The sequence below is a fragment of the Cryptotermes secundus genome, unplaced genomic scaffold (genome assembly GCF_002891405.2).
Source record: "Cryptotermes secundus unplaced genomic scaffold, Csec_1.0 scaffold958, whole genome shotgun sequence".
In the NCBI taxonomy this organism is placed as follows: Eukaryota; Metazoa; Arthropoda; class Insecta; order Blattodea; family Kalotermitidae; genus Cryptotermes; species Cryptotermes secundus.
This window is the reverse complement of record NW_019720583.1, coordinates 1,294,787-1,321,325: the sequence shown is the minus strand read 5'-3', so window position 1 is coordinate 1,321,325 and position 26,539 is coordinate 1,294,787. Positions and strand designations below refer to the sequence as shown.

The 26,539-nt window shown below is 42.0% G+C and overlaps 1 protein-coding gene across 13 annotated transcripts in view; it reads left to right on the top strand.

Annotated features, from left to right (window-relative positions):
- The window catches only part of LOC111869779 (ELAV-like protein 1), a 265,911-nt gene that overhangs the window by 215,790 nt on the left and 23,582 nt on the right, over positions 1-26,539 (top strand). For all 13 annotated transcript variants that reach the window (XM_023861564.2, XM_023861571.2, XM_033753627.1 and 10 more), the window contains one exon: positions 23,199-23,352. In XM_023861564.2, coding sequence (XP_023717332.1) covers positions 23,199-23,352 — 154 coding nt within the window. The remainder of the gene's footprint in view (positions 1-23,198; positions 23,353-26,539) is intronic.

Below are 26,539 nucleotides of genomic sequence, written 5' to 3'. Positions count from 1 at the left end.
ATTATTATTATTAATATAGGGATTGGTCAAAACGCGCGACATAATGTATCTAATGTAGTCGGTTTAAGTTTATTCAGATGATATTGTAGCTTTTAGGGCCGTTTCTAGGCAGCGGATTGGTAAATAAGTTTCCGCGCAAATGGCATGCAACAATAAAAGTATTGTTGGAAATGGTGTTTTCTACTCGGTCCGTGTAAAGGAGTTATGAAGCGGACAATTGATACAAGAACAGGCACTGCACTTTGATATATACAGTCTTGTTTCGTACCGTGTGGGGGCGGGGGCGAATACCCCCACCGTAGCCCTGTGAGACGCAGGAGACGACGAAAATGGAAGTCTCGATTCTGAGACAGTAAAATTTTGTCGCGAGTCCACGGGACTCGGACCCAAAAATGACTGCGCTGGTGAGGGCCAGCAGCAGTTGTAAACGACAGACCCGTCCTCTCGTCAGAGAGAACGCCGAATATCAACAAACCTACAACTGTCAAACAGTAATAAAAATGTGGTCTTAAGCTTAAAGCTGGGTGCTTTATTCCAAGACAAACTGGTCGACGGACCGTCGGTCGTAACATAAGACTCAGACTCAAGAACAGACAGTTGGAAGGGAACCGCCATTCAGAGCTTCAGCAAAGAAGCAGAGGAATAGCCATTGTAGAAATCGTCACTAGGAAACGACTAGTGTGGAGACTAAGAAACTGAGAAAATTAGTCTATGTGCTGTAGTGATCTGTAAAGTGTGGAGACTGACGATGGCGCTATAATTAATTGTAGTCACGAGTTGTGCGTCGAAGCGGTCAGTAAATCCTCTATATCAAATCCCAAACCCCGTCTAGAGACACCCTAACACGCGACAGTACTACAAGGAAGAGTCATTAAATATTTTCTGCGAAATTTTGAAAAGAATATTTTCTGTTTGGCTGACTGGCCCCCTTTCACCTAGATCCTTTATCCACAGGATCCGTCCAGGTCCGAGGCTTTGTGTTCATTTTCGTAAGAAGCTTATTATTTACGTCAAGGAGTTATTAGCCCCACACCCAATTACCAAGCTGGAGGACCACCCATTGTCTGCTGTCGGCGACTACTTTTTCATTAAATTCGCAGCTACCCTCCTTACCTGGAGGGCGTCTCCTCCATCCGCAACCTGAAGACGCACCATGTCGTGGTGACAAGGGACCCACCTATGATGGATTGGATTAATATGGCTCAGGATAGGGGCCGCTGAAGAGCTCTTGTGAACCCTGTAATGAACCTTCGGGTTCCATAAAATGCTGGGAAGTTCTTAAGTAGCTGCACAATTGGCGGCTCCTCAAAAAGGGCTCAGCTACATGAGTGAGTGAGTGGCCCCCTTTGTTCTCCTAGTAGTGGACTAGAGCCCGTGAATTTCGAATTTGTACTAAAATACGATAGGTCTCACCAAATTTCAATGTGGTACATGCAAACATTTCGTTTAGATATGCGAAACATAAACGTATCGAATAACTCTCACTAATTAATATTCAGTTCCGCGAGCGCTAACGCGCTGTCTGAGCGGCTGCGTACTACTTCGTTTCTGAACTATATTCCGGCCAAGTCTCCGCCTCAGGCGAGGTCACTGTAATTAAAGATTTGCTGTGTATATATACACTCCCCTAGCAACAAGTTTTGTTGACACGAGAGAGTGATATTGGAACCAACGCAGAGATACGCCGCTTCTCCGCCTGCTGAAAGCAACCCGACAACCAACCATAACACAGTTGCGTGTTACGTTACCGTTAAAATATTTCAGCGATGCTTTGAATTTGTGTGGGTTTCGCGTAGGAATTTTAAACATTCTTCTGTGGTTAGCTGTATGAACTGTTGTATCCGATTGATCTGTGGACACTTAAAAGAGGTTGTTAAGTTCTGTGTACATTTCAGTGATCAGTGAATATGAGCTGAAATGAAAAATATTTCGATGTTTTACTGCGGAGTGAAATATTACATCAGATTTTCACACGTTTTACATTTATTCACGTAAAAATTAACCCCCCCCCAAGCGAAATTTATCACTATTACATTGAAACTCTTATCGACCATCAAAAGATATATTAGCGGTAGTAATTCCAGTATTTACTTCTTAGAGATGGGTTTCTTATTGCTAGTGGGGTGATACTAAGTCCCTTGTACTGCGGCCACTTCTGGCCTATTGTACCAGCCCCAGATGATAGGTGAGGGTGATTGTGGAGCAATTGGTGGATTGAAGATTGGCAGGGGAAAACGAAGTATTCGGAGAAAACCTGCCCCAGCGCCACTTTGTCCACCACAAATCCCACTTGATCAGACTCGGGATCGAACCCGGGCCGCCGCGGTGGGAAGCCAGCGACTAATCGCTTGAGCTATGGGGCGGCCCCTAGAGATGGGTTACAAATATTATTCTATCTTTCTTTTTAATTCACTTAGTGGGGGGTGGAGTCCAACTGGGTCCACTCGGAACGGCGGCCACTGATTGGCCTATTATAGCCTGCCCCTGGTGATTATGATGATGGAGAATTTGGTGGAATGAAGATTGACAGGGGAAACCGAAGTACTCGGAGAAAACCCGCCCCAGCACCACTTTGTCCACCACAAATCCCACTTGATCAGAGCCGGGATCGAACAGGGGCCGCCGCGGTGGGAAGCCAGCGACTAACCGCTTGAGTTAAAGCGCGGCCTGTTCTATCTTTATTTTAGTCTTCCACTTCACGAGAAACTTTGTAGCCTGTATGTAGTGCGTTTCATAACAAAGACAAAGATAAGGTTATGTACTTAAATAGGACTTCATATATTTTTTAAATTCTATCGCTATGGCTTTGCGTTTCAGATTCATTTCTATATCTATCGCTCATGAAAATTTCATGTTTCGAAGCTTATCCGTATTGCAGATGCTGTAGTTCATAATAATAATTATTAACTAACGTATTATTTCGTTGAATATATATACATATCGAAAAATGAATCACGATAAATTTTTGCGTCATAATGAAATTTATGTAATATTTCAGTTCCAGAGACATATAAAACAGTTATACTTCCCCCTCCCCCCATATAAACTAAAATTAAATTTGATCGAAAACTTGCAGTATAGAGTTTCAGTTTATTCAGTACACGTTGATTATTTTCGGAAGGTAAAGATGCAAGATAGTGAAAAATACCGCTTTTCGTTTTCTGCCTTCTTATTTTTTGTTCCTCTTCACAATAATCCATGAAAATAACTTACTTTAAGTTCAATAAATCATAAGATTTATAATTTTATTACGAATAAACTCTCCAATATTACTTTCTATATGGTTATTGTCTAAAATTTACAACCTAAGATGGAGAATGTTGGTACAGCGGTTGCAGTTAATGTAATTCAGGAAGAACTCAGTGCAAATATCAGTAGCACTGATTACCGTTATTTCTGTCTATGTGGTCACGTGAACAGTGAAGTGTATTCCCGCGCTGTATCAATTGTCCAATAAATCCGATTACCAATCAAAACACGGTCTGTGACCACTGCAACACTTGACAATACTTTCATCTTTGAGATTTTTGTTATTGCCTGTTTATTTACAATCTCTCTATAATATACGAGTATTAAGTAAATTTAGTAGTCGATACAGTCAATGTAGGTGCTGCCGGCCAATGCCGGTTCACCTTAGGTTACATACGTAAGTCTTCGGGCCACTGTCTTTTGCGCCTTCTTGCAACGGTTGGTTCACTGGTGAGAGCACCAACCGGTTCATATATTTGACATGAAATATATATTTTTCTGCCTGAGGAAATTCCTGTCCTTACACAAGGCAAAATATTTAATTGACGAATCTACAGAAGAACAGAATCATACTAATATTATCGTATATCTTCCAGGAATTTACGGTTTGATTCATGACTGTGATGACTCAGATGATATTACTAGAACTGTGGAAATTCATGTAATTTGAAATTCACTCTATGGGTTCATGGGTATGTGAAGATTGGAAAAAAGCTAGTTTATTGCCAGTTAAAATATATCAAGTATCAAATTCACCAAGGAACGGCATCTCATGCGAAGAACGGACTGGAAAGAGACCGGTCCTACACAAAACTTCCTGCCAGTTGCAACTGTAACAACATAAACTCCGTGGCCTGTAGTCCGCAAGCGAACTATACCGACCGCCTCTTTGGTCTAGTGGTCAGAGTTCCTGGCCATAGATCCAGAGGTCCCGGGTTCGATTCCCAGTGCTACCAGATTTTCTGAGAAGTAGTGGGTGTGGAACGGGGTCCACTCAGCCTCGTGAGGATAACTGAGGAGCTATTTCAAGGAAATAGCGGCTCCGGTCTAGAAAACCGAAATTAACGGCGGTGGAGATACTTTGTGCTGACCACGTGACACCCTCTATCCGCAAAAGTTGGCAGTAACTTCGCCTAAAAGCGGCGGTCGCTCGGTCGGTCGGTAACGACAACATAACCGTGTTACATATTGTCGACTGAAGTACACGAAAGAACTATGAAAGGAATTTCCAGGAGCACTGAAGTACCATATAACTGCAAGGGGGAATTACTGTTAGATCGAAGGAATGACGATTCTATATCACTTTTATAAACTTTGATTAATAGAACTTCTTCCCCCGACTACCGGACTAAACGGGAGTTAGACAATGTCCACTATAGTTCTTAAGGCTTACAATAATCATTTTTGTGGGGTCAGTTACCCTGTCTGTGTAGTGTGCGTCAGACATTGTAGGGGAGAAATTGTGCTGTTTACAAGCGTGACACATATNGTTATTTCTGTCTATGTGGTCACGTGAACAGTGAAGTGTATTCCCGCGCTGTATCAATTGTCCAATAAATCCGATTACCAATCAAAACACGGTCTGTGACCACTGCAACACTTGACAATACTTTCATCTTTGAGATTTTTGTTATTGCCTGTTTATTTACAATCTCTCTATAATATACGAGTATTAAGTAAATTTAGTAGTCGATACAGTCAATGTAGGTGCTACCGGCCAATGCCGGTTCACCTTAGGTTACATACGTAAGTCTTCGGGCCACTGTCTTTTGCGCCTTCTTGCAACGGTTGGTTCACTGGTGAGAGCACCAACCGGTTCATATATTTGACATGAAATATATATTTTTCTGCCTGAGGAAATTCCTGTCCTTACACAAGGCAAAATATTTAATTGACGAATCTACAGAAGAACAGAATCATACTAATATTATCGTATATCTTCCAGGAATTTACGGTTTGATTCATGACTGTGATGACTCAGATGATATTACTAGAACTGTGGAAATTCATGTAATTTGAAATTCACTCTATGGGTTCATGGGTATGTGAAGATTGGAAAAAAGCTAGTTTATTGCCAGTTAAAATATATCAAGTATCAAATTCACCAAGGAACGGCATCTCATGCGAAGAACGGACTGGAAAGAGACCGGTCCTACACAAAACTTCCTGCCAGTTGCAACTGTAACAACATAAACTCCGTGGCCTGTAGTCCGCAAGCGAACTATACCGACCGCCTCTTTGGTCTAGTGGTCAGAGTTCCTGGCCATAGATCCAGAGGTCCCGGGTTCGATTCCCAGTGCTACCAGATTTTCTGAGAAGTAGTGGGTGTGGAACGGGGTCCACTCAGCCTCGTGAGGATAACTGAGGAGCTATTTCAAGGAAATAGCGGCTCCGGTCTAGAAAACCGAAATTAACGGCGGTGGAGATACTTTGTGCTGACCACGTGACACCCTCTATCCGCAAAAGTTGGCAGTAACTTCGCCTAAAAGCGGCGGTCGCTCGGTCGGTCGGTAACGACAACATAACCGTGTTACATATTGTCGACTGAAGTACACGAAAGAACTATGAAAGGAATTTCCAGGAGCACTGAAGTACCATATAACTGCAAGGGGGAATTACTGTTAGATCGAAGGAATGACGATTCTATATCACTTTTATAAACTTTGATTAATAGAACTTCTTCCCCCGACTACCGGACTAAACGGGAGTTAGACAATGTCCACTATAGTTCTTAAGGCTTACAATAATCATTTTTGTGGGGTCAGTTACCCTGTCTGTGTAGTGTGCGTCAGACATTGTAGGGGAGAAATTGTGCTGTTTACAAGCGTGACACATATACAGGGCGTTCAATCAAGGAGGAAACTTCGCAACACCGCTGACCGGGCCGAACATTCCTCACAGATTGCTGCTGTAACTGTAACTGCGAGCACTTATCAGCGCTAATGACTGATTCTGCTATCAGCAGTTACAGCAGCAATCTGTGAGGAATGTTGGGCCGGGTCAGCGGTGTTGCCAAGTGTCCTCCTTAACTGAACGCACTGTACCTTCGAAATATTCGGCTGCTTTATGCATGGGAATACTGCATTGTATCGCTGAGTTTCGCACGAGCTATAGCTGTATCATAGGGCCGCGCCATAGCTCAAGCGGTTAGTGGCTGGCTTCCCACCGCGGCGGCCCGGGTTCGATCCCGGGTCTGGTCAAGTGGGATTTGTGGTGGATAAAGTGGCGCTGGGGCAGGTTTTCTCCGAGTACTTCGGTTTCCCCTGCCAATCTTCATTCCATCAATTGCTCCACAATCACCCTCACCTATCATCTGGGGCTGGTACAATAGGCCAGAAGTGGCCGCAGTACAAGGGACTTAGTCCCACCCCACTAGCAATAAAAAAAAGATCATGTCCCAAGCTCCGGTACTGTACTCCCGAGACTGTCCCCATCTATCCAGATGGCAGGTTCGGTGGTGCTGGTGACGTCATTGCTGTATGGATGTGTGCACGAACTGTCTGCAAGAGTAGCAGCATCACCCTGCAGTCAGTGTCTACTCCTTACCGAACCAGGTGAACGGACTGAGGGTTTCGAAACTGCTGTGAACTGGAACTTAAAATACATAAACTTTCTTTGTATGACAGTAAACATTAGCATGTAAGTAAATTTAGCAAAGATTGCATTAAGACAACTCTGGTTATCAGTTTCCTACTTTTAAGACAGCTCTTATTTCTCTAACTGCTCACAAAAATGGTATTCATAACTACAGTTGCGTAATTCATAAACCGTTTCCACATGCTGTAATAAAAATAACATAATCAAGATCTGTATTAACATGTGATTTATCATGTTTTAGTCCGGAATACCTGAGTGCATCAACTTCAGAACATCACTGATTTTATTTATGTTGATACGACGATTCGTGGGTGTTCCTTGCCTCCGCTTTCAGGACAGAAATGAGTAGGGTGCATGTTCCTGTATACGTACATTGGATCCAAAGACCCATGAAGGGGAATGCTTGGGATCGATTCCCGGTCGGAGCCAGTATTTTCACTTAATGTTTTTGGGCAGCTCTCATTTCTAGCCATAAAAAACCACTTTACTTCAGGCAATAAATGGACCTTTTGTGTATAATATAAATCGTTAATCAAATTTCGGTGAAATTCGACATAAAAGATCGGCTAATTTTATTTGGTTTTTATTGACCTATTTATTATAAGGCTTTTCATAAAGCCATAAATAGACCCTTCTATCAACTCCATAAAACGTAAGTGACCGTAAGCATATTTTATATTCAGTGGTTGTTTTTACTAATAGGAGATGCTGACCCATCTCTTATGTAGCCTGCATGAACAGATTGAAAATAACGTCAATAAAGTGCGAACTCTACTGGGAATTCTGTGCACTACATTGTGGAGCCCGCCCTCTTCATTCTGCCCTTGGAAATAAGGTAGCTTTGCCTTAAAGCACTTTGTGAATAAAGTGGAAAAATAAGACAGGATGAATCATGTTTTTACAAGACGTAACTCAAGTCTCTTATTAAACGGGTTTATACGTACGCCATTAAATTTTATAATTTTACGCGAGTTAAACATTTTGGCCTAGGAAAGTTCCTGATAAGATGGTACTTTTGTTCTTAAATTTCCCTTAGTGGAGGGTGGAGCCCAGCTGGGTCCACTCGGCACGGCGGCCACTGATTGGCCTATTGTAGCCTGCCCTGGGTGATTATGATGATGGAGAATTTGGTGGAATGAAGATTGACAGAGGAAACCGAAGTACTCGGAGAAAACCCGCCCCAGCATCACTTTGTCCACCACAAATCCCACTTGACCAGACCCGGGATCGAACCCGGGCCGCCTCGGTGGGAAGCAAGCGACTAACCGCTTGAGCTATGGCGCGGCCTACTTTTGTTCTTAGTTCGAAAGCCACAGTAAGTGTTAGATATTTAGTCATCAAGTTTTATCAAGAGCTTCCAAATTGAAATGCTAGAAGACTACACAAGAGGGGATTCTGCGCAAAAATAAACTGGAAATTGTATCATTTGAAAATCATAAATTAGTCTCGTGTGGAGGAGAGGTCAAACACCTCCACCGTAGTCCTGCAACACGTAGGCGGCCTGGAGGTATAACTGGGCCACCCTGTTCCTGGTGGATATAAATACAGGGACCTGGCCCTCCGGGTTGGGGGAGTCCCGAATCTGAGAGAGTAAAGTATGGTCAGAGTCCCGCGGGAATTAGACCTGAGAAATACAGCGCTGGCGAGGGCCAACAGCAATTGTATACGACGGACCCATCCCCTCGATAAAGAGGAATTAACATAAGGACTATTATAACAGCAAGTATTCAGCTGGAAAATAAAATTAATGGTCGTGAGTCTCAAGAGGCTTGTCGCTAAGACGAAATGATTGGCAGTAAACAGCAAGTCGTAAAGAACTGACCCTGACCCTGAAAATCTTAAGTTCGGGTACCTCTCTAGCAGTAAGTAGAAAAGAAAACTGGTACAAATTATTTTCCAAAAACATGTATTATGTGCCAGAAACCCTTTTAAGTGTTCGTCAGAAAGGTTGTGTTCAGTATTACAGTTGTGGCGGTTTTGACTCCCGTGCTAAGTTTGGACTATACCCTTATAATCTTGTAACGGTGACGTAAGCATGTACGTCACACTCTGATGCTGACACAGTCAATTTTTTTATACAGTATATTATATAGGACGTAATAATGTTTCAGGCTTTATATTTATGCATTAATACAACAGCAGTCTTGACTCAGAAGCCGGGATAGTGTAGTCGGTATAGCGACTGGCTACGGGCTGGACGACCGAGGGGTCGGAGTTCGAGCCCCGGTAGGGTCAAGAGCTTTCATTTCTTCAATAGTCCACACCGGCTTTGGGGTCCACCCAACCTTCTATGCAGTGAGTACCGGGGGTAAAGCATCCGGGGCTTGAAGCTAACCACTCACCTCCAACTAGTGTCGATGTGAAGAAAATGTGGATCTATACATCCACTCCCCCATACGTCTTCAGAACTTAATGCTTAATTAGTTAAGCACAGGGAATACTATACCTTTTACAACAGTCTGACCTAAGTAATTGCTTGTTATAAAGGAGATATTTGTTTTAGAAATTACGTCTGTTTCTACTGTGAGCGGCCCATATGTTCCCAAGTATAAGTAAAATCAACGCTTTCCTTATCTTCTGAGCCAACTTTTGTATTCGTCTGAAAAACCGAGGCTAAAAAATGTCGTTTGAAGGGAATGGGTCTTCTGTGATGTAATGCCGTATATTTGGGAGGAAGCCCGTCGTTTCGGAGGAATATTTCACAGCCACGTATAAGATTTGAGGTTTTCAAGGCGGTGACTATGAAGAATGCCGCCTTCTGAGATGTGGCGCCTTGTAGATCTTATTTGAACCGACGTTTCGGAGATACGTGTCGTCTCCATCTTTAGAGTAGAACCTGCTTACGCTGGTTCCTCGCTCACGGATTTTTCTACCCTGAAGATGGAGGCGATATGTTCCTATGAAACGTCGGTTTAAAAATATATACACGGCGCCACATCCCTGAAGACGGCATTCTTCATATGACAGCCACCTTCTGAGACGAAAAGTAAAACAAGTAAGGAATTAACAAAAGAAGTGGATACAGCTTGAAGCGTACTTTCATTGATTTCTTGCTTTTCTTACTGTTCAGCTCCGAAGATGGAGGCCATATGTTCCTCCGAAACGTCGGTCTTTTTCCTAACATCTGTTTCCGTCCTCAGGTGAGGGTGAGAGGCATGCCCAGTTGGCTCCCTTAGGAAGAGCTGACCTCAATCACAGGACAAAGTCCAGAAACGCAGTAATTCGGAAAAATGTGTTCTATTCAAAAGCCCAAAGTAATAGAATTGATCAGTGTACACAACCACTGTTCCCTTCTAACCCCCTCATCATGGGCACTTTCCTATGCAGTCCGACGTTCCAGAGATTTCAGTGCTGTGATTAGCTGAAAGAAATCATAAAAATATTCAATGTGGATAACCAGCGTTCCTGCTGAGATTAGAAAAGGGCACTTTCTGCATAGAAGTCAGAAGTGTCCGCCTTAGCCGGTGTCTTTGTGACGTGAGAGATTATGAAACTTCTGTTCTACTGGGATAGTGGTCGTGGCCAATTTCCGCATAAAATATTACATACACGTATATATATATGTATATATCACAGGAGAAAACTGGAACACATTTCAATATTGTAATGAAAGTATCAGTGCTTTTCTGTATTATTAAGCAGGTCTTGACCTAAAATTTATTCTAAAGATGTCTCAAATGTTCGTTCCGTGATACAGTTCCATGTCTACAGTGTTTAGAAAATTGTTCTTACTAATATCATACACTGCCGGTCACGGTAGCCGAGCGGTCTAAGGCATGCACTGTCTTCGCTCGCTCGGAAGCCTGGATCGTGGGTTCGAATCCCACTCATGGCATGGATGTTTGTGTACAGGTATAGACCTTGCGACGAGCTGATCACCCGCCGAAAGAGTCCTACCGAATGTCGAAGATCTAGTAAACCGAAGTGAAACGGAGAGTTTCATGGAGGTAGGCCTAGGCCCAAATGAGTACTGTAGGGCCAATGGAAAAAAAAAAAAATCATACCATAGCCAAGTAGAAGCGTGTTCGTATTTTACGTAATTTTAAAAAAAAGTTTTCGGTTTTCTGTGCATATGTACTGCGTTCTGTGAAGCTACAATCCGATCTCACAGTTTCAAATCATTCAATCATCGTCTCAAAAAATGTACGGAAAAATTTTGAAATGATTACCAGCAACAAAACCAGTTTCGAAGTTTTCGATGGGTTCGTGTGTTCTCACTTTTCCTTGGCTAGAATATATCAGCTAACAGGCTAACTATCCAACTTTCTATCTAACCCCATCATTCAAAGTCTTCCTTGAACAGATGGCCAACAGGTTCCTTTCAGTTTGACCCTGGAAGTTGTTTCGTGGACAAAACTATTGACATTACTGTTGATCACAAGCCAGTTTATTCCAGTCCTAAGCGTTATGCCCTATCTCTCTATAATTTAATATTATCCTTCTATTATTATCTGTATTTCCCAAGTAGCCTCTTGATTTGTTTTCTACAAAAATTCTCTGTTCATATCCCATGTCGCCCTGCATGCTATAAGCCTTGCTCATCGTAGCACCGGTTTAGCAAACTTACGTGGTGACGAATGCAAATTATGAAGTTTCTAATTATTCAGTCTCGACCCTTCTGCTTGCTCTCTCTTTCTTAAGTCCAAATTGTCTTTTCCGCCACTTCGGTCTTTAAAAGTGTTTAATCTATGGTATCTTGCAGTAAGAGACCTCGTTTTGTGCCATACAAAACAAATATTATAGTTTTGTTAAACTGAATAGTACTGCTTTCTCTCCAACCGGGTCTGCTGATATGTGAACACTTGAAGTTTTGTAATATTACCGTGGAAGATGTCAATAAGGACACTACATTTTGTTAGTTAGTGTAGGAAACTTCCTAGGCTAGGGCTGATGTTGATGAGGACAATTGGTCTAATTGAAGTGGTCGGTGGCTAAGAATTATGCCTCTCACAACAACGAATCTTCAGAGATATTATACCTTGTTGTCTGGTACATAGCTCCTAATGTTTTGTAGGGTTTGCTGCCTCCATCTTCAGGGTAGGTGGGGAAAGTAGTTTCTTCCGAAAAGTTTTTAAATTTTTACCAGAGTACATGATGTCATATGCCTGCATAACGAGAACCTTAGCACTCCACACAGCTTTCAGTAATAAATTTTATGTATAATATTTATCAACTCACATATGTAGCCCATGATGAACCCTTCACGTTATTGCTCTGGGTGTCAATTACAAAGTGCTCGTCTTTCCTAAGTACAGGCATCATGAATTCTTCTAATTCTGTGTGTGTTACTACTTTAAACAGGAATGACCATCAGCAATTGTAAGACGAACGCGATAACCTACCTCCCATTTCGTTTGTTTCGATATGATCGTACAAAGCAAACGGCAACGAAGTAGACACCTCCTCACAGAGCGCTCCACGGTATAAGTTGACGTCATCAACAGATGAGAAAGACATGCAGTATTCAAAGGAACGTTTATATTGTCTTCGTACAAGAAGGAATGATTTCATCTAGTCCAGCTGTGCGGTGTCTGTTTCTAACGTAATTAAGAGAAAATAAATTATCTGTAGGCAATAATACACAACAAAATTTGAACCGAAGTAAATCTGTTACGAAGATTACATGAATATCCTGAAGGGTATGTCTTTCTACTCTTGTTTATTGGAAATAATGTTTGCGATTTAATAGTGAAAGAGATTTTAAACAATGCATTCTATCCATTAAATGGTCCGAGTTTACTGCCAAGTTTAAACTATGATTTGTAATAATTCATTATTTTTGCTTGCCTGTTTCACTACAATAATATATCAAAATTTATGGCCCCGTTTAATATTCCATGTTGATCATGTAGTAGCTGTTTTGTAAATGTTTAGAATTCTTTGTCATATTTGCAAACTAAACTATTTCGGTATAAAATTGTTAGTCAGCGTACACCAAATTTAGAAAGGCGAACTCTCTTTCTAACCTAACTCAAACCAAAATAGTAATACACAACGTCCTACTCGCCCCTAACAGAATTAAACGACATAGCATAGATTGTAGTAAGAGACTTCGCTGGAATATAGGCTAGCATACTTTCAAATTATATGCCTTTTCCAGTATGAATCGAATATGTTATCTTAAAATACATACAAGACACTCCGTTTATAGATTTCTTTTTAATATGGCTTCATATTCCCGTGTGAGACGGTGGTTTTGTGAATGTAAACTTGATCAGTGAGTTTAATTTTTAATTCAATTTCAAAATGTTATCATCCGGTTGAATCAACACATCAATGAATACTTCAAGACTCTTCCATATTGGACATAAAATTCAAATTTGAGTTTCTGAATATATATATATATATCATCGTTTCACTATACACCAGTTTAACATAACGCATTGTACGAGTAAAATGATATTAGATATTATTATAAATTCCTTAGTTTATGGTCGAAATGAACTACTACATTATATATAAGTGAGGAAAAAGATGTTGCCCATGACCTGTTTCTCAAGCCTGAAGAAGTCTTCAGTTCTCCATGGCACTCCTGCGTGTTCGAAGTCTCTCAGCGAACTGTGATACTCGGGAGCGAAGTGCTTCTTGTTACCGATAGTGGCGCTCAAGTAAGACGACTTGATTCAAAATGATACCTTTCTTCCTGGCCTACGCCATCTTGTCCTGTTCTTCCGGAAGCGAGTCAGATCACGTTCCAAAATCAACGTAATAAGTGTTCATTCATGCTAATTATATTTCCTTCAAGATACTGTTAAAATGTGTTTTTGAGTTGCGAGGTTATAGAATTCGGACTTGGAAAAATGCTGACTTCAGTGACATTCATAGCCTCATAGCTGCACTTCATGTAACTTTCTCCAAATACAGGTTGAGTATGTAACTTCATAATTAATGGCATTGTATCTATGCAACAGATGTAACCACTTTGCGAAAAGGCTGTTGGTTAGATATTGTACATAACGTGCTTATGCCTACCCATATCTACGTTAATGTATTCATTTAGACATATTTTATGACATTTTGTTTAGTTGCCTTACTAAATTTGACTTGGTTCACGCTGGTCCTTCACACTAGCAATAGTATAAAATAATATTAACATCGTCCAGAGTGACTGATAAATGTTGTGTGTTTTTTTTTTTAATTTTCATCTTTTATGTGTTTCTGTCGGAGCGACCATCTTCAGAAGGATATTATCAATGAATACAGAAACTAGTACTATTACTACTAATCACTAAAATTAAAATTGTTTCTGCGTGAGGTAAGAAACAACCCGAATTCAGCGATTGTTCTCGACTGTCAGCCTCAGGTATACGTTGTTGTCATATTAATGAGACTTTTGTTTCTGCTTTTTTAAATGCTCGTAGATTGTCTATAGTGACGGCTTCCTCTTATATTCTGGAGGAGATGATGTTTCCGTGTTCTGGTTATGACTCTACATGACGATGCAAGTTTCTGTGTGCAGATGATCTCTCTCGTGACCGCCGTGTTTGGTGCTAATTTTAAAGTTGTTTCCCTTTTCATAGTTTAAAGAAAAAATACATGATAAATTTCCCAGAAAACAGTGTTCTTGTTTGCGAATCATGGACTTCAATGTTCATAATTCCTTATTCCACTTACATGAGAATAGTTTCTTTTTCCTCAATTTACCCTGAATATCTTCTGCTGAAAAAGAAGCGTTCGAAGAGATATTCTATTTTATGCATATGTAGAAGTGTCTACAGAAACATTTATCAGATCACTAGGCTTAAGGACGAGGACTACATAATTTAGATCGCTGTGAGTGGATGCCTTGGTTCCATGTAGCGTGCCGCGGAAACGGCCGGTGATGTGATACACTTACACGGCGCTAACAGTGTTCAGTTGCATGCTCTTCCTTTGTGGTTTCAGTAAACACCGTTTCCTCCTGCTTGCATATCATATAAAATGGATTCTGTTGGTCTGGACCAGCCAGACTTATATTGGAACTTTGTAAAATCTAGTAATCCCACCAATGGCTCTGGGTCACATCTTTATGTCCGGTTTTTGTGAGTGCATAACAAGATAGCCCTGAAATAGTAACAGGATTCTCTGGCCATAGCTCAGACAGTTTCGTTTAGTGGGTGTTGGGGTCCAACTGGGTCCACTCGGCACGGCGGCCACTGATTGGCCTATTGTACCTGCCCCGGGTGATTATGATGATGAAGAATTTGGTGGAATGAAGATGGGCAGGGGAAACCGAAGTACTCGGATAAAACCCGCCCCAGCGCCATTGTGTCCACCACAAATCCCGGGATCGAACACGGACCGCCGCAGTGGGAAGCCAGCGACTAACCGCGTGAGCTATGGCGCGGCCAGCTCAGGCAGTTACGTGCCGTCTTCCCACCGCGGCGGCCCGGGTAAGGTCATTTGGGATTTTTGGTGGCTGGGCAGTTTTTTTTTCAGAGTACTTCGATTTCCCCTGCCAATTTTCATTCCACCAATAGTTCCACAATCATCATCATTTGGGGCTGCCACAATAGACCAAACAATGGCCGCAGTACCAAGTGGATTCAGTCTCACCCCACCCCAAGATACTAAAAAAAACTAAAAATAACAGTGTCCTCTACCCTTCTTCCAGATTCTGTGTTTGTAAAGATGCTAACATTCTTCATCATGACTGCAGGCTGCACTGAAAGGTGGAAGATAAACTAATGTACATTCGGGCCGCAGGGAAAAGAGGAACTGCCCTTATATGGACGCGCTTGCCTCTCACATTCCTGTGGAACAATATTGCTGAGCAAGACATAATTTTACTTCTCTTGCACGGCCTTCCTTCTATCCTCCTCCCGACTTCACGCCCTCTCTCGCCATACTTAATATTTGTAACTGCAAAAAACGTACGGTGCAGATTTATTTGAGCAAGAACAGTTCAGAAAAATTGAAACGGAATTTCGATGAACTGTCAGAGCTACAATTTCAAGGTAACCGTGTGCGTCCTGGAATGTACCCATACGTCGATCAAGGATACTTAATAAAACGCGTCTCTGTACCACAGAACATGCAAGTAAAACTACTTGCGGGATTCCCGTGCCCAGACTTGGAAACACAGGAACATTTCCAGAAGAACTGCTAAGCACAGAAGTGGTCACTCTGGGGAGAAATGACTGCAGAAAATACTTTTGATTATAGGAAAAGGAACCAAAATTTGCTAGTCTCAGCTGACTCGTACTATTTTCCATACACTTCAAGCAGGACTAGGAGCCGGGATAGCGCAGTCGGTATAGCGACTAGCTACCGACTGGACGACTGAGGGGTCGGAGTTCGAGTCCCTGTAGGGTCAAGAATTTTCACTTCTCCATGTCTTCCAGATCGGCTCTGGGATCCACCGAACCTCTTATCCTATGGGTACCTGGGGGGACTTTTCCCCGGGGGTAAAGCGGCAGGGGCGTGAAGCTGATCACTCACCTCCATCTAGTGTGAGGTCAAGAAAATATGGATCTATACATCCACTCCTCCATACGCCTTAATGGCGTAAAAGACAACTTTACCTTTACCTTAAGCTGGAGTACACTGACTGTTGACTGATTCTTGGTTGTCGTTAACGACTAATAAAGTTAACGCTGCCTCTGTGCGTAATTAGTTAAACACCGTGCCGTGAAGACATATGGGGGAGTGGAGATAAAGCTCCACCTTCTTGAATTCGGCACTAGTGGTCAGTTTCACTCCCCTACCGCTTTATCCCCCCACCCAAGAAGAAAGAGACGCCGGTGCCCTTCGGATAGGGGGCTGGGTGGGAGTCAGAGTCGATCTGGACGCTGTGGAAAATAAAAGAAATCTTGCACTGCCGGAAATCGAATCCTTGCCGTCCAACCCGTAGCCTGTCGCTATACCGACTGAGCTATCCCGACTGATGATTAATAATAATAATAATAATAATAATAGTCGTATACCGTGCAAGAGACCGCCTCTGTGGTCTAGTAGTCAGAGTTCCTGGCTACAGATCCAGAGGTCCGGGTTCGATTCCCGAAGACACCAGATTTTCTGAGAAGTAGTGGGTCTGGAACGGTGTCCACTCAGCCTCGTGAGGATAATTGAGGAGGTATTTCAAGAAAATTTCTAGAAAATCGAAATTAACGGCCTTTTTGATTCGTTACGCTGACCACGTGACACACAGTATCCGCAAAAGTTGGCACTAACTTCGCCGACAAGCGGTGGTTGCTCGGTCGGTATAGTTCGCTTGTGGACTACAAGCCACGGACTTTGTTTTTTGTATATCGTGCAAGATGACTCAAGCCATAACGCTTTTGTCTTGTATACGGGAGGTGATCGTTTACCAACTGTACAGACTGTTTATTTTCGCGTTTTTCGTCATTACCTCCAGGCGGATGCTGGCATAGTGTTTCAAATTACACAACGGCCCTTCCTCGCAAATCCTATGAAAATCATTACTCGCCGTGCGACACGCAATCTTCGTACTTAAATGCCGTTATATAACCTGTAAAGTCGAGTCCACATTACTCGTGCTCGTGCTCGTGTGACTCGCTATACTCGCGAGTAATGTGGACGATATGACAAGTCACGAGACAAGCAAACTTTAAATTTTTAATTTAAAATTAAAATACGACTACAGCCTATACACACTACGAGTAAATATGCGGATCCTCACACGCCGAAGCTTGGCGAGCAACTGAAGTAGTGTGGACGAAGATTTACGAGCACAAGTAAAAGCCAGACGAGTATCCCGACGAGCAGGAGCACGAGCACGAGTAATGTCGACCCGCCTTAAGTAAATACATGATACAGACATTGTCTGTCTGTAACTGTTACCGCATCACATCGTACAGTAATTTCAGTAAGAAAGTTTTCCTTACTTTCTTTGGCTTTATCTACTGCCCCCACCATGAAGATGTTCCCCCCCCCCCACTCCTGACGTGTCTGTGTGCAAGAGCTGCTCACACCGGCAGGCAGCAAGGCACGCGGACCGCCTTTCCTGCGCCTATCGATCACATTTCTCATCCGAAGTACCGTTCGTCGAATAGCAGAACTTCGCTCGTAACCTCTGCCTGTCAGATATTATGAAATGTCAATATACTCGTGCGTATGTATATATGCAGAAGCTACATTCTCAGAATAGGTAAAGAGCTGTGTGAGATATTTTCGCAAAGCAGTAATTAAATGCCAATCAATGGAGATCAGATCTAGTTCAAGAATCTTCACTGATGTTCATGTAATCGCGCCCACTTTCGAGTATAGGGCTGATATCTCAGTTTCTTGAGCCTTAAGTAAGTTCCGAAACATGTCCTAGGCAGCAAGTCTTCTGTTGACAGGCATATAACACATATTACCAATATTGAAGATTATTGTGCTCTTGTTTCGTTGTAGAATTAAAAGGACTTGAGGAACACGTGACATTTTTCGTTTGGCACATTGTAATAACTATTGGATCAACTGACCTATAATGCAATTTTGTTAAAATTCTGCATGAATATATGGATACATATATTGTAGCGTGTAGAGACGTTTGTAAGCAAGTACTGTAGGAAACTGTGTTTCCTGCTGCGGTCTATTCCGAAGTGGTTTAAGCGAGACAAATTAAAGCTTGGTTAGTTGGAAGGGAGCTATCATTCATAGAGGACATGAGCGCAGAAGCTGAAAAATCTCCACTGTTAGAAGCCGTCACTAGGAAACGTTTAGTAACAGACTGATAACACTAGAGTGCTAACACAAGACATAGCAGGATTGTGGAATGGTGTGATATTATAATTTTGAAAGATACTCATTTTTATTCAAAGGTTTCTTGGAAACGAAAAGTAACAGAACGATAACGTCATAACCGTAGCTTCGTTATTCGAGTTAGTAAATTGTAACTGGTGAATACGAAATCTACAATGTTTAATACGTCACAAACACTTCTGAAATCTTTCTATGAAGATCTGTATGCTTATTGAAGTTCTCACAAGTGAACGGAACAATACTTTATGATTACGTTTGGCGTTTATATGCTACTGTGAGTCTTATTGCAAGCTATTCTTTGCTGATGTACTATTCTATAACTTAAGTATTTGATGCCCCGACAGCCTTCCAAAACATATCACCTTCGTAAAGTTCTCCCTGTGCTTAACCAATTAAGCACTACACCATGAAGAGTGGAGTGGATGTATAAACCCACGTTTTCTTGACCACGGCACTAGTTGGAGGTGAGTGGTCAGCTTCACGTCCCAACCGCTTTACCCCCGCGGAAAGAGCCCCCATCACCCAGTGGATAAGAGACTGGGTGGGCCTCAGGGTCAGCCTGGACTCGAACACTGACACATTGGTCGTCAAGCCCGTAGCTAGTCGCTCCTCATATCCCCCTCATACCAGAGTACAGTGGCACTGAACTGCATTATGATCTGTCCGGTTACATGGCTCATCTGCATGGATCGCAGTGACGCTGTTTCGCTGTTTCCGTTCATCTACTTCCGGAAAAGCGTCCCATGTTACCGGTACTGACAGCGTAGTATCCCCGTACGTGCTCTCTTGTAGCTGTGAATGCATCTCGCCAAGAGATGTAGCTGAAATCGATTATTCTCGGTGCTGTGGTACTCGACTTTATTGTCCAATATTTGTAATTCTTCCCGTTAGCTGATCTAAGCCCATTGAAGGCTGTTCTCTTTCTGCACATGACAGTTCATTCCGTGAGGTTCTGAGGATTTTTGTCTCTCAATGGCTCTACAGCCCTTTGGACTTTGGCCGCTTTTTTGTTTTCTTAACCCTATACACGATTGGTAGGACTCATCGGACAGGGAATCAGCCCGTCGCAAGGCCACTACGAAAGACAAACACAGAATAAACCCAGACATCCATGGCTTGAGTGCGATTCGAACCCATGATCCCAGTGTTCGAGCGGGCGAAGACGACGCCGTCACTGTGACCGGCTCTGACGTATTTACAGCTGTGATTATTCGGATTTTAGTCCTTAGATTGTTATACCATTTAATTTATAGGCGGTTACCGACGTTTCCTAAGAACCTGCTATCTCCCTCTTCAGATATAACGTATGTAGGCTCAGGAATTTGCTCGGTTGTATAGACAGATTGTCGGAAAGGTCCTCGTGAGACCCAAGGGACCGGTAAGAAAGAGTTCGACCCAGGTCTGTGGAAGGGACGGTGGGAAAATAGGAGCACACTGGATTTTCTTCACAGATGCGAAATGAAGTCCTGGAAAGGGACGGTCCTTCCAAGGCATACAATTTTGTTTTCATGGAGAAAACTTTAATTGTCAGAAAACAGTTGAAAATGGCGGCCCTTTTCAGGTCCTGTATAACTGTACCCATAAGAAGTAAGTAAGGAACGACACAACGAGATGGAGAAGTGTCTAGGAGTGGTGACTAATTATTCCTCAGGAAGCTTCTTGCAGGAAGCAGACCAGGAGCCTCGACGATCTACTGAGGTAGAGCCAGTCCACTCTCTTCTCTTGTCAGTGTGGAGCCCGACCTCCGTCACTCCCATATGAACCAGCCCGCCCGCCTTTACTTCTTGTCTTTGATACCGGCGTTGTTCAATAGTAAAGCTGAAAATCTGTTGGAACTGATCATCCCAACAGTTGTTTCGGAGTTGTAAAAATGACATTCACCAAGCGGGATTCCGTTTCGGTAAAGCTGTGTATTCGTATTCGGCAGGTGCTTGGTTCGAGTCTTGGTAGAACACCGGGCAATTGATGTTCTTCGCGGTTTTCCTCGGTCGCTCTAGACAAATGCCAAATAAGTACTTTAAGCTACGATCGCTTCCTTCCAAATCCTTTCCAGTTCACTATTCACAAATCACCCTACCATTCGACGCTACATAGTTTGGTATAGAGAGTGTACCTTAACGTGAACCATACAAAATCACAGCTTGATCTCGGGAACCCTTCCAGGGATTGAAAGGGACAGCTGGAGTAGCCCCACGGAATATATGTTCATACACACGAGTAAACAATAGGTGTACTATTGGAATTTAGATATTTGATTTTAATAGCAGTGTCAGGAAGTAAAACTAAAACAACTCACACATCAAGGGCAGAGATTGGGTTTGCGAGTGTGCGAGGAATAGTTTCATGTAAAACCGTATTATTTTTCAGTGGCTCTACAGCCCCCTTGGGCCCTGGCCTCTGATTTTCAGTTTCATTATCATTTTACAGACGGTAGAACTCCATGGACCGGTGATCAGCTCGTCGCAAGGCCTCTACCTAAACTCAAGATAACACAATCACAGAATGAACGCATACACATACCAAACATCCATCCATGCCTTGTGTGAGGTTCTAAACAATGATCCCGCTTTCCGAGCGAGCGAAGACAGTACATGCCTTTTCTTTATTGCTAGTGGGGTGGGACTAACTTCCTTGTACTGCGGCCACTTCTGGCCTATTGTACCAGCCCCAGATGATAGGTGAGGGTGATTGTGGAGCAATTGGTGGAATGAAGATTGGCAGGGGAAAGCGCAGTACTCGGAGAGAACCTGCCCCAGCGCCACTTTTTTTTTTCTTGGCACTACAGCCCCAGTGGGCCTAGGCCTACCTCCATGAACTCCGTTCACTTTGATTTTTCTCGATGTTACACATACGGTAGGACTCCTTGGGCGAGTGATCAGCTCGTCGCGAGGCCTCTACCTGTAGACAAACACAGAAAAACGCACACAAACATCCATGCCCTGAGTGGGATTCGAACCCACGATCCCGGCTTCCGAGCGAGCGAGGACAGTGCATGCCTTAGACCGCTCGGCTACCGTGACCGGCCCCAGCGCCACTTTGTCCACCACAAATCCCACTTGACCAGGCCCGGGAACGAACCCGGGCCGCCGCGGTAGAAAACCAGTGACTAACCGCTTGAGCTATGGTGCGGCCACAGTACATGCCTTAGACCTATCGGCTACCGTGACCGGCCAACTGTATTTTAGTCTGCCCAAATGTTAAGGTGGGCCTTGGGTTTTGAACTTTATGTGTGTATAACCGCGGGTCTGTTGTATCTCATTAGGAACTTTGTGTTGGTTTATGTGTAGTTCGAGCTAATTAATCATTGAGTACGTTTAACTTTTAAAGAATATTAGCATTCCCCCGAAATAGCAGTACTAAAACACTGTGTTTCTGACACATGGTGAGAGCATTTGACATCAGTTGTACTAGCTAATTTCCTACAGTGGCAGTGAAAGTCTCGAAATGAGTCCAACCCAGCATCATCGCTCCTAATTTATGTGTTGGTATCTCTAAGATAAGGCCAATCACAGCGGTACTGTCCTCGCTTGCTTGGCAGCTGGAATCGTGGGTTCGAATCCTACACAAGACATGGATGTCTGTGTGTGTTTATTCTGTGTGTAGGTAGCGGCATTGCGACGAGCTGATCCCCGTCCAAAGGGTCTTATCGCCTGTGTATAGGATTAAGAAACTGAAAAAGCGGCCAGGGTGCAACAAAGGACTGTAGAGGTTTACATAGATATCTCTAAGCGAATGCTTCCTGTACGTAACAATACCACTCTTAGCAGTAGTCATTCATCACAAAGCTGTTGCCGCAAAAAGGGATTGCATGAGACCGCAACTTTGCACACCTGAGACTGAGATTCTCCTCCCTTAAAAATAAAATATTGCACAAAAAAGGTAAAAGTAACCCTGTAACAGGCTTTGGAGGCCCATAGGGTTGTGAGACATCGAGGTTCCCACATTTTCTACACAATCGGCTCGCAGATGGCGGCAAGGTTGTCCGCCTTACGCGCCGGCAGCCCTTTACCCCCAGGAAGATTCCTGGTACTCGTTTTTGTTAGAGGCTGAGTCGACCCCAGGGCCATAGTGCGCCTGGAAGGATTAGGGCAATTGGAAATTCCCGTGACCTCATCGGGCGTAGAACACGCGACTTTCCGGTTTGTAGCATAGTGCCTCAACCAACTACGCTACCGCGTGCCACCCTACAGAGGCAGTGGCCTTAAACAATTTTTCAGCCCCTGTCTTTGTATTCATTCAGAAAATACAAGTATCTCAGTTTAAATGGTCTTTTTCCTTTAATTCGCTTAGCGAGGGGTGGAGTCCAACTGGGTCCACTCGGCACGGTGGCCACTGATTGGCCTATTGTAGCCTGCCCCGGGTGATTATGATGATTGAGAATTTGATGGAATGAAGATTGGCAGGGGAAACCGAAGTACTCGGAGAAATCCTACACCAGCGCCACTTTGTCCACCACAAATCCCACTTGACTAGACCCGGGATCGAACGCGGGCCGCCGCGGTGGGAAGCCAGAGACTAACAGATTGAGCTATGGCACGGCCTTAAACAGTCATAGCGGAATCTATTTTTTTTTACTACGGTTCTTGCAATATAAGGTAAATTTTAAAGAATTTCTAAGTATTTGTAGACGGTATGTATGTAGAACGCAAAGTTCTTGTTTTCAGGTATCGTACGCCCGGCCTAGCAGCGAAGCTATCAAAGGTGCGAACCTGTACGTCAGTGGACTGCCGAAAAACATGACCCAACAAGATCTTGAGAATCTCTTCAGCCCGTATGGGCGCATTATCACTTCGCGGATTCTCTGCGACAACATTACTGGTAAGCTCACATCTGTCTGCATTTGTTGCTTGCAGTTATGCGTCTTGCTCATCATGCAGTTGTACATTTTAAAACCCAAAGGCACTGTACTCGTATGTATTTATCTGTGTACCTTTGTGACCCTTCCTTAATCTGATCTAATAATGTCGAATCTTTTTTAAAGAAAGTCAGACATTAAGTATACCAGATTAAATGAACAAGGGTTGTTTCATAACTCACAAAAAATAATAAGTTATTACTTTGCAAAGTACCACAACGTGAAGAATATCGTCGTCTGGGATTCGGCACCATGAAGATCTTGTGTGGACCGACGTTTCGGAGGAACGTATCACCTCCATCTTCAGGTTAGAAAAATCTGCGAGCGAGAAACCAGCGTTTACAGTGGCTGCAGACTGAGTCTAATGTTTCCTTGCTCGCGGAGTTTTGATTCATGATGATGGAGGTGATATATAACTCCGAAACCTCGGTTCATACAAGGACTATACGGTGCCACCTCTTTGAACTCTTTGAAGTCCTCAAATCTTATAACGTACCATAACGTATTTACCAACTGGGAGAAACTTTCAGTGAGTAACTTGCTCGCTGAAATGTGTCTGCGTGTATATGTCGGTATATTTGTGTGAATATACAACTTTGAAATATTCTTATATTATTGTTACAAATTACCCATAATTAAAACCTTTACTTCAAGAAATATATGTGGTATGATTTGTTTCTTCCCTTTGTGTGTTTACATACTGAACAAAAATGTTACTGAAGGAGTGTTTGTGTTACTGAACGTCAAATTTACCTTATGTTCACCTTTGTCAAATTTATATGGGGTAAGAATTATATTATGTATGGCAATTCAGGAAACCGGACAAGATAACCGTCAGAATTGGAAAATATAAGAGACCAAAATCTTTTAACTTATAATTAAGCCTGAGATTTAAGGTGTCAGGTCTGTTGTACTTGATGGAATGGTTGTGAGATGCAATAAGCAGGCGCACATAGAATTTTATGAAGTGAAAATTTCGTTATTAAGTATTTCTGTTTAAGCATATTGAAATGTTTCTAAATCCCAGAATTAGATATTAACGTCTCTCCTTTCATTCGATAATAAATTTTAGTATTCAGAACTCTTAACTCTAAATTGAATGCTGAAGGAAATTTATAAGTCTTGTTCTTTCAATACAGAAGTTTATTCATTTCTAATTCATTAATATCTCAGTTGTTTATTATATGTTGCATATGGGAAATAAATTGTTCTACCTATTTTGGTAACTCACTTTAAAGTGGCATTGATAGTTGATTATGTGGTGCATAATAATAATAAAAAATAATAATTAATTTCAGTTATTTATCATTTATGTGCCGAGTCAACAGCTTCAAAGCCAATTAATTACACACAGAGTACAGAGTAGATACAAGTAATTGCATTATGGAAGAACACAACATAAAGTCAAAGACAAATTGCAGGCAAACACGGGAGAAAACACCATCAATGAATAAAAGTAAACACACAAAGTAACATTAATAATAATAATAATAATTTTATTACACAAATCTAAGTTGTCACTGATAATTGAGAAATGTAAAGAGATAACAATAATTCAATTCAATTCTTTATTATTTATGTGCCGAGTCAACAGCCGCAAGGCCAATTACAGACAGAGTACAGGGTAGATACGTGTACAAGTAATTACATTATGGACAAACACAACATAAAGTCAAAAACAAATTACATGCAAGCATTGAAGGAAAGCACAATAATGCAGACAAGTAAACAAACAAACAACAATAATAATAGTAATAATTTAATTAACATAAATCAATAATGCAGCCAAACAAACAAATGATAATAATAGCAATAATAATTTCATTAACATAAATCTAAGTGTTATTGAGAACTGAGAAATGAAAAGTATAGATTTTGAGAGAGTATAATAATAAGTCAGTTTAATTGTTGCTTATTGAACATGCAAACAATAATACTAACAATTATACTATATAATAATAATAATAATAATAATAATAATCCAATTCAGTTCTTGTGTATATACGTGCAAACGTAACAGCTCAATGGCCAATTACAAAGTTAGCACTAGTACCTGAGAGGACAGAAAATAACTAACAAGCAGAATACGAACTAAGGCAATCTATATAGTAGTAATAAATTAACGATAATGAAGAAGGCAGGCTTCTGGGATGTGGCGCCGTGTAGATATTGTGTTAACCGACGTTTCGGAGGAACGTATCGCCTCCACCTTCAGGATAGAAGACAAGAAGAAATCCGCGAGCGAACTAGCGTGAGCAGGTGCAACAGTCTACACGGCGCCACATCCCAGAAGACTGATTTCTTCATAGTCACCGCCGTGAAAACCTCAATTCTTACAATTAATGATAATTGCATGAAAGTTTAAAGTTATAATAATAATAATAATAGTGGTACATAAAATACAATAGCTAAGAGTAATCTTCACGAAACCTCTTCACGTGCCACATGAAGGCATTGCATTCACCAAACACAGAAAGTCTGCGCTTCCATATGAAGAAGTACAGCATCACACTAAACATTACAAGGCATTGTATTCTCATAAATTGAAACTAACGCTTCTGTGCACTATATATATTTTAACCTAAAGGTGAATTGTCACATGATGTTGCAAAGATGTTTCATTGGATGCTAAAGTAGCGATGGAATTTAAGTATTTAATATATTGATTTCAACGTGATTCTTATAAACTTGTTAATGCTGGGAAGAAAGTCACTTGCTGTAATATGTATGATATTCCTATGAGAGGACTTGATCTTTTAAAATTTCTTTTTAATTTTTATGTAGGAAAATTCTGGGACACTAATACGAGATTCGAACACTGTCCATCCGCAGAATAGGCTTGGCATTGCTCTGCCTACAACAGGTCCTTTTCTCTAAACTTTACAAATATGTATCATTCCGTTATTTGCGACTGAGGGTTGCATTTTCGTTCTTGGATGTGGAGTCCTTATATAATACTGGTACATATTCTAAACAAAACCACTTTCCTCTATTAGCCATAGAGTCACCGAGGGCGGGGGACTTTGTGAGTCTTCATTTTTTTTATAAATTATATAGAGTTATTTTGCCAACTTATCGGATAGAGGGTGTCGCGTGGTCAGTGCAACGAATCACCACGGCCGTTAAACTTGACACTAACTTCGCTGACAG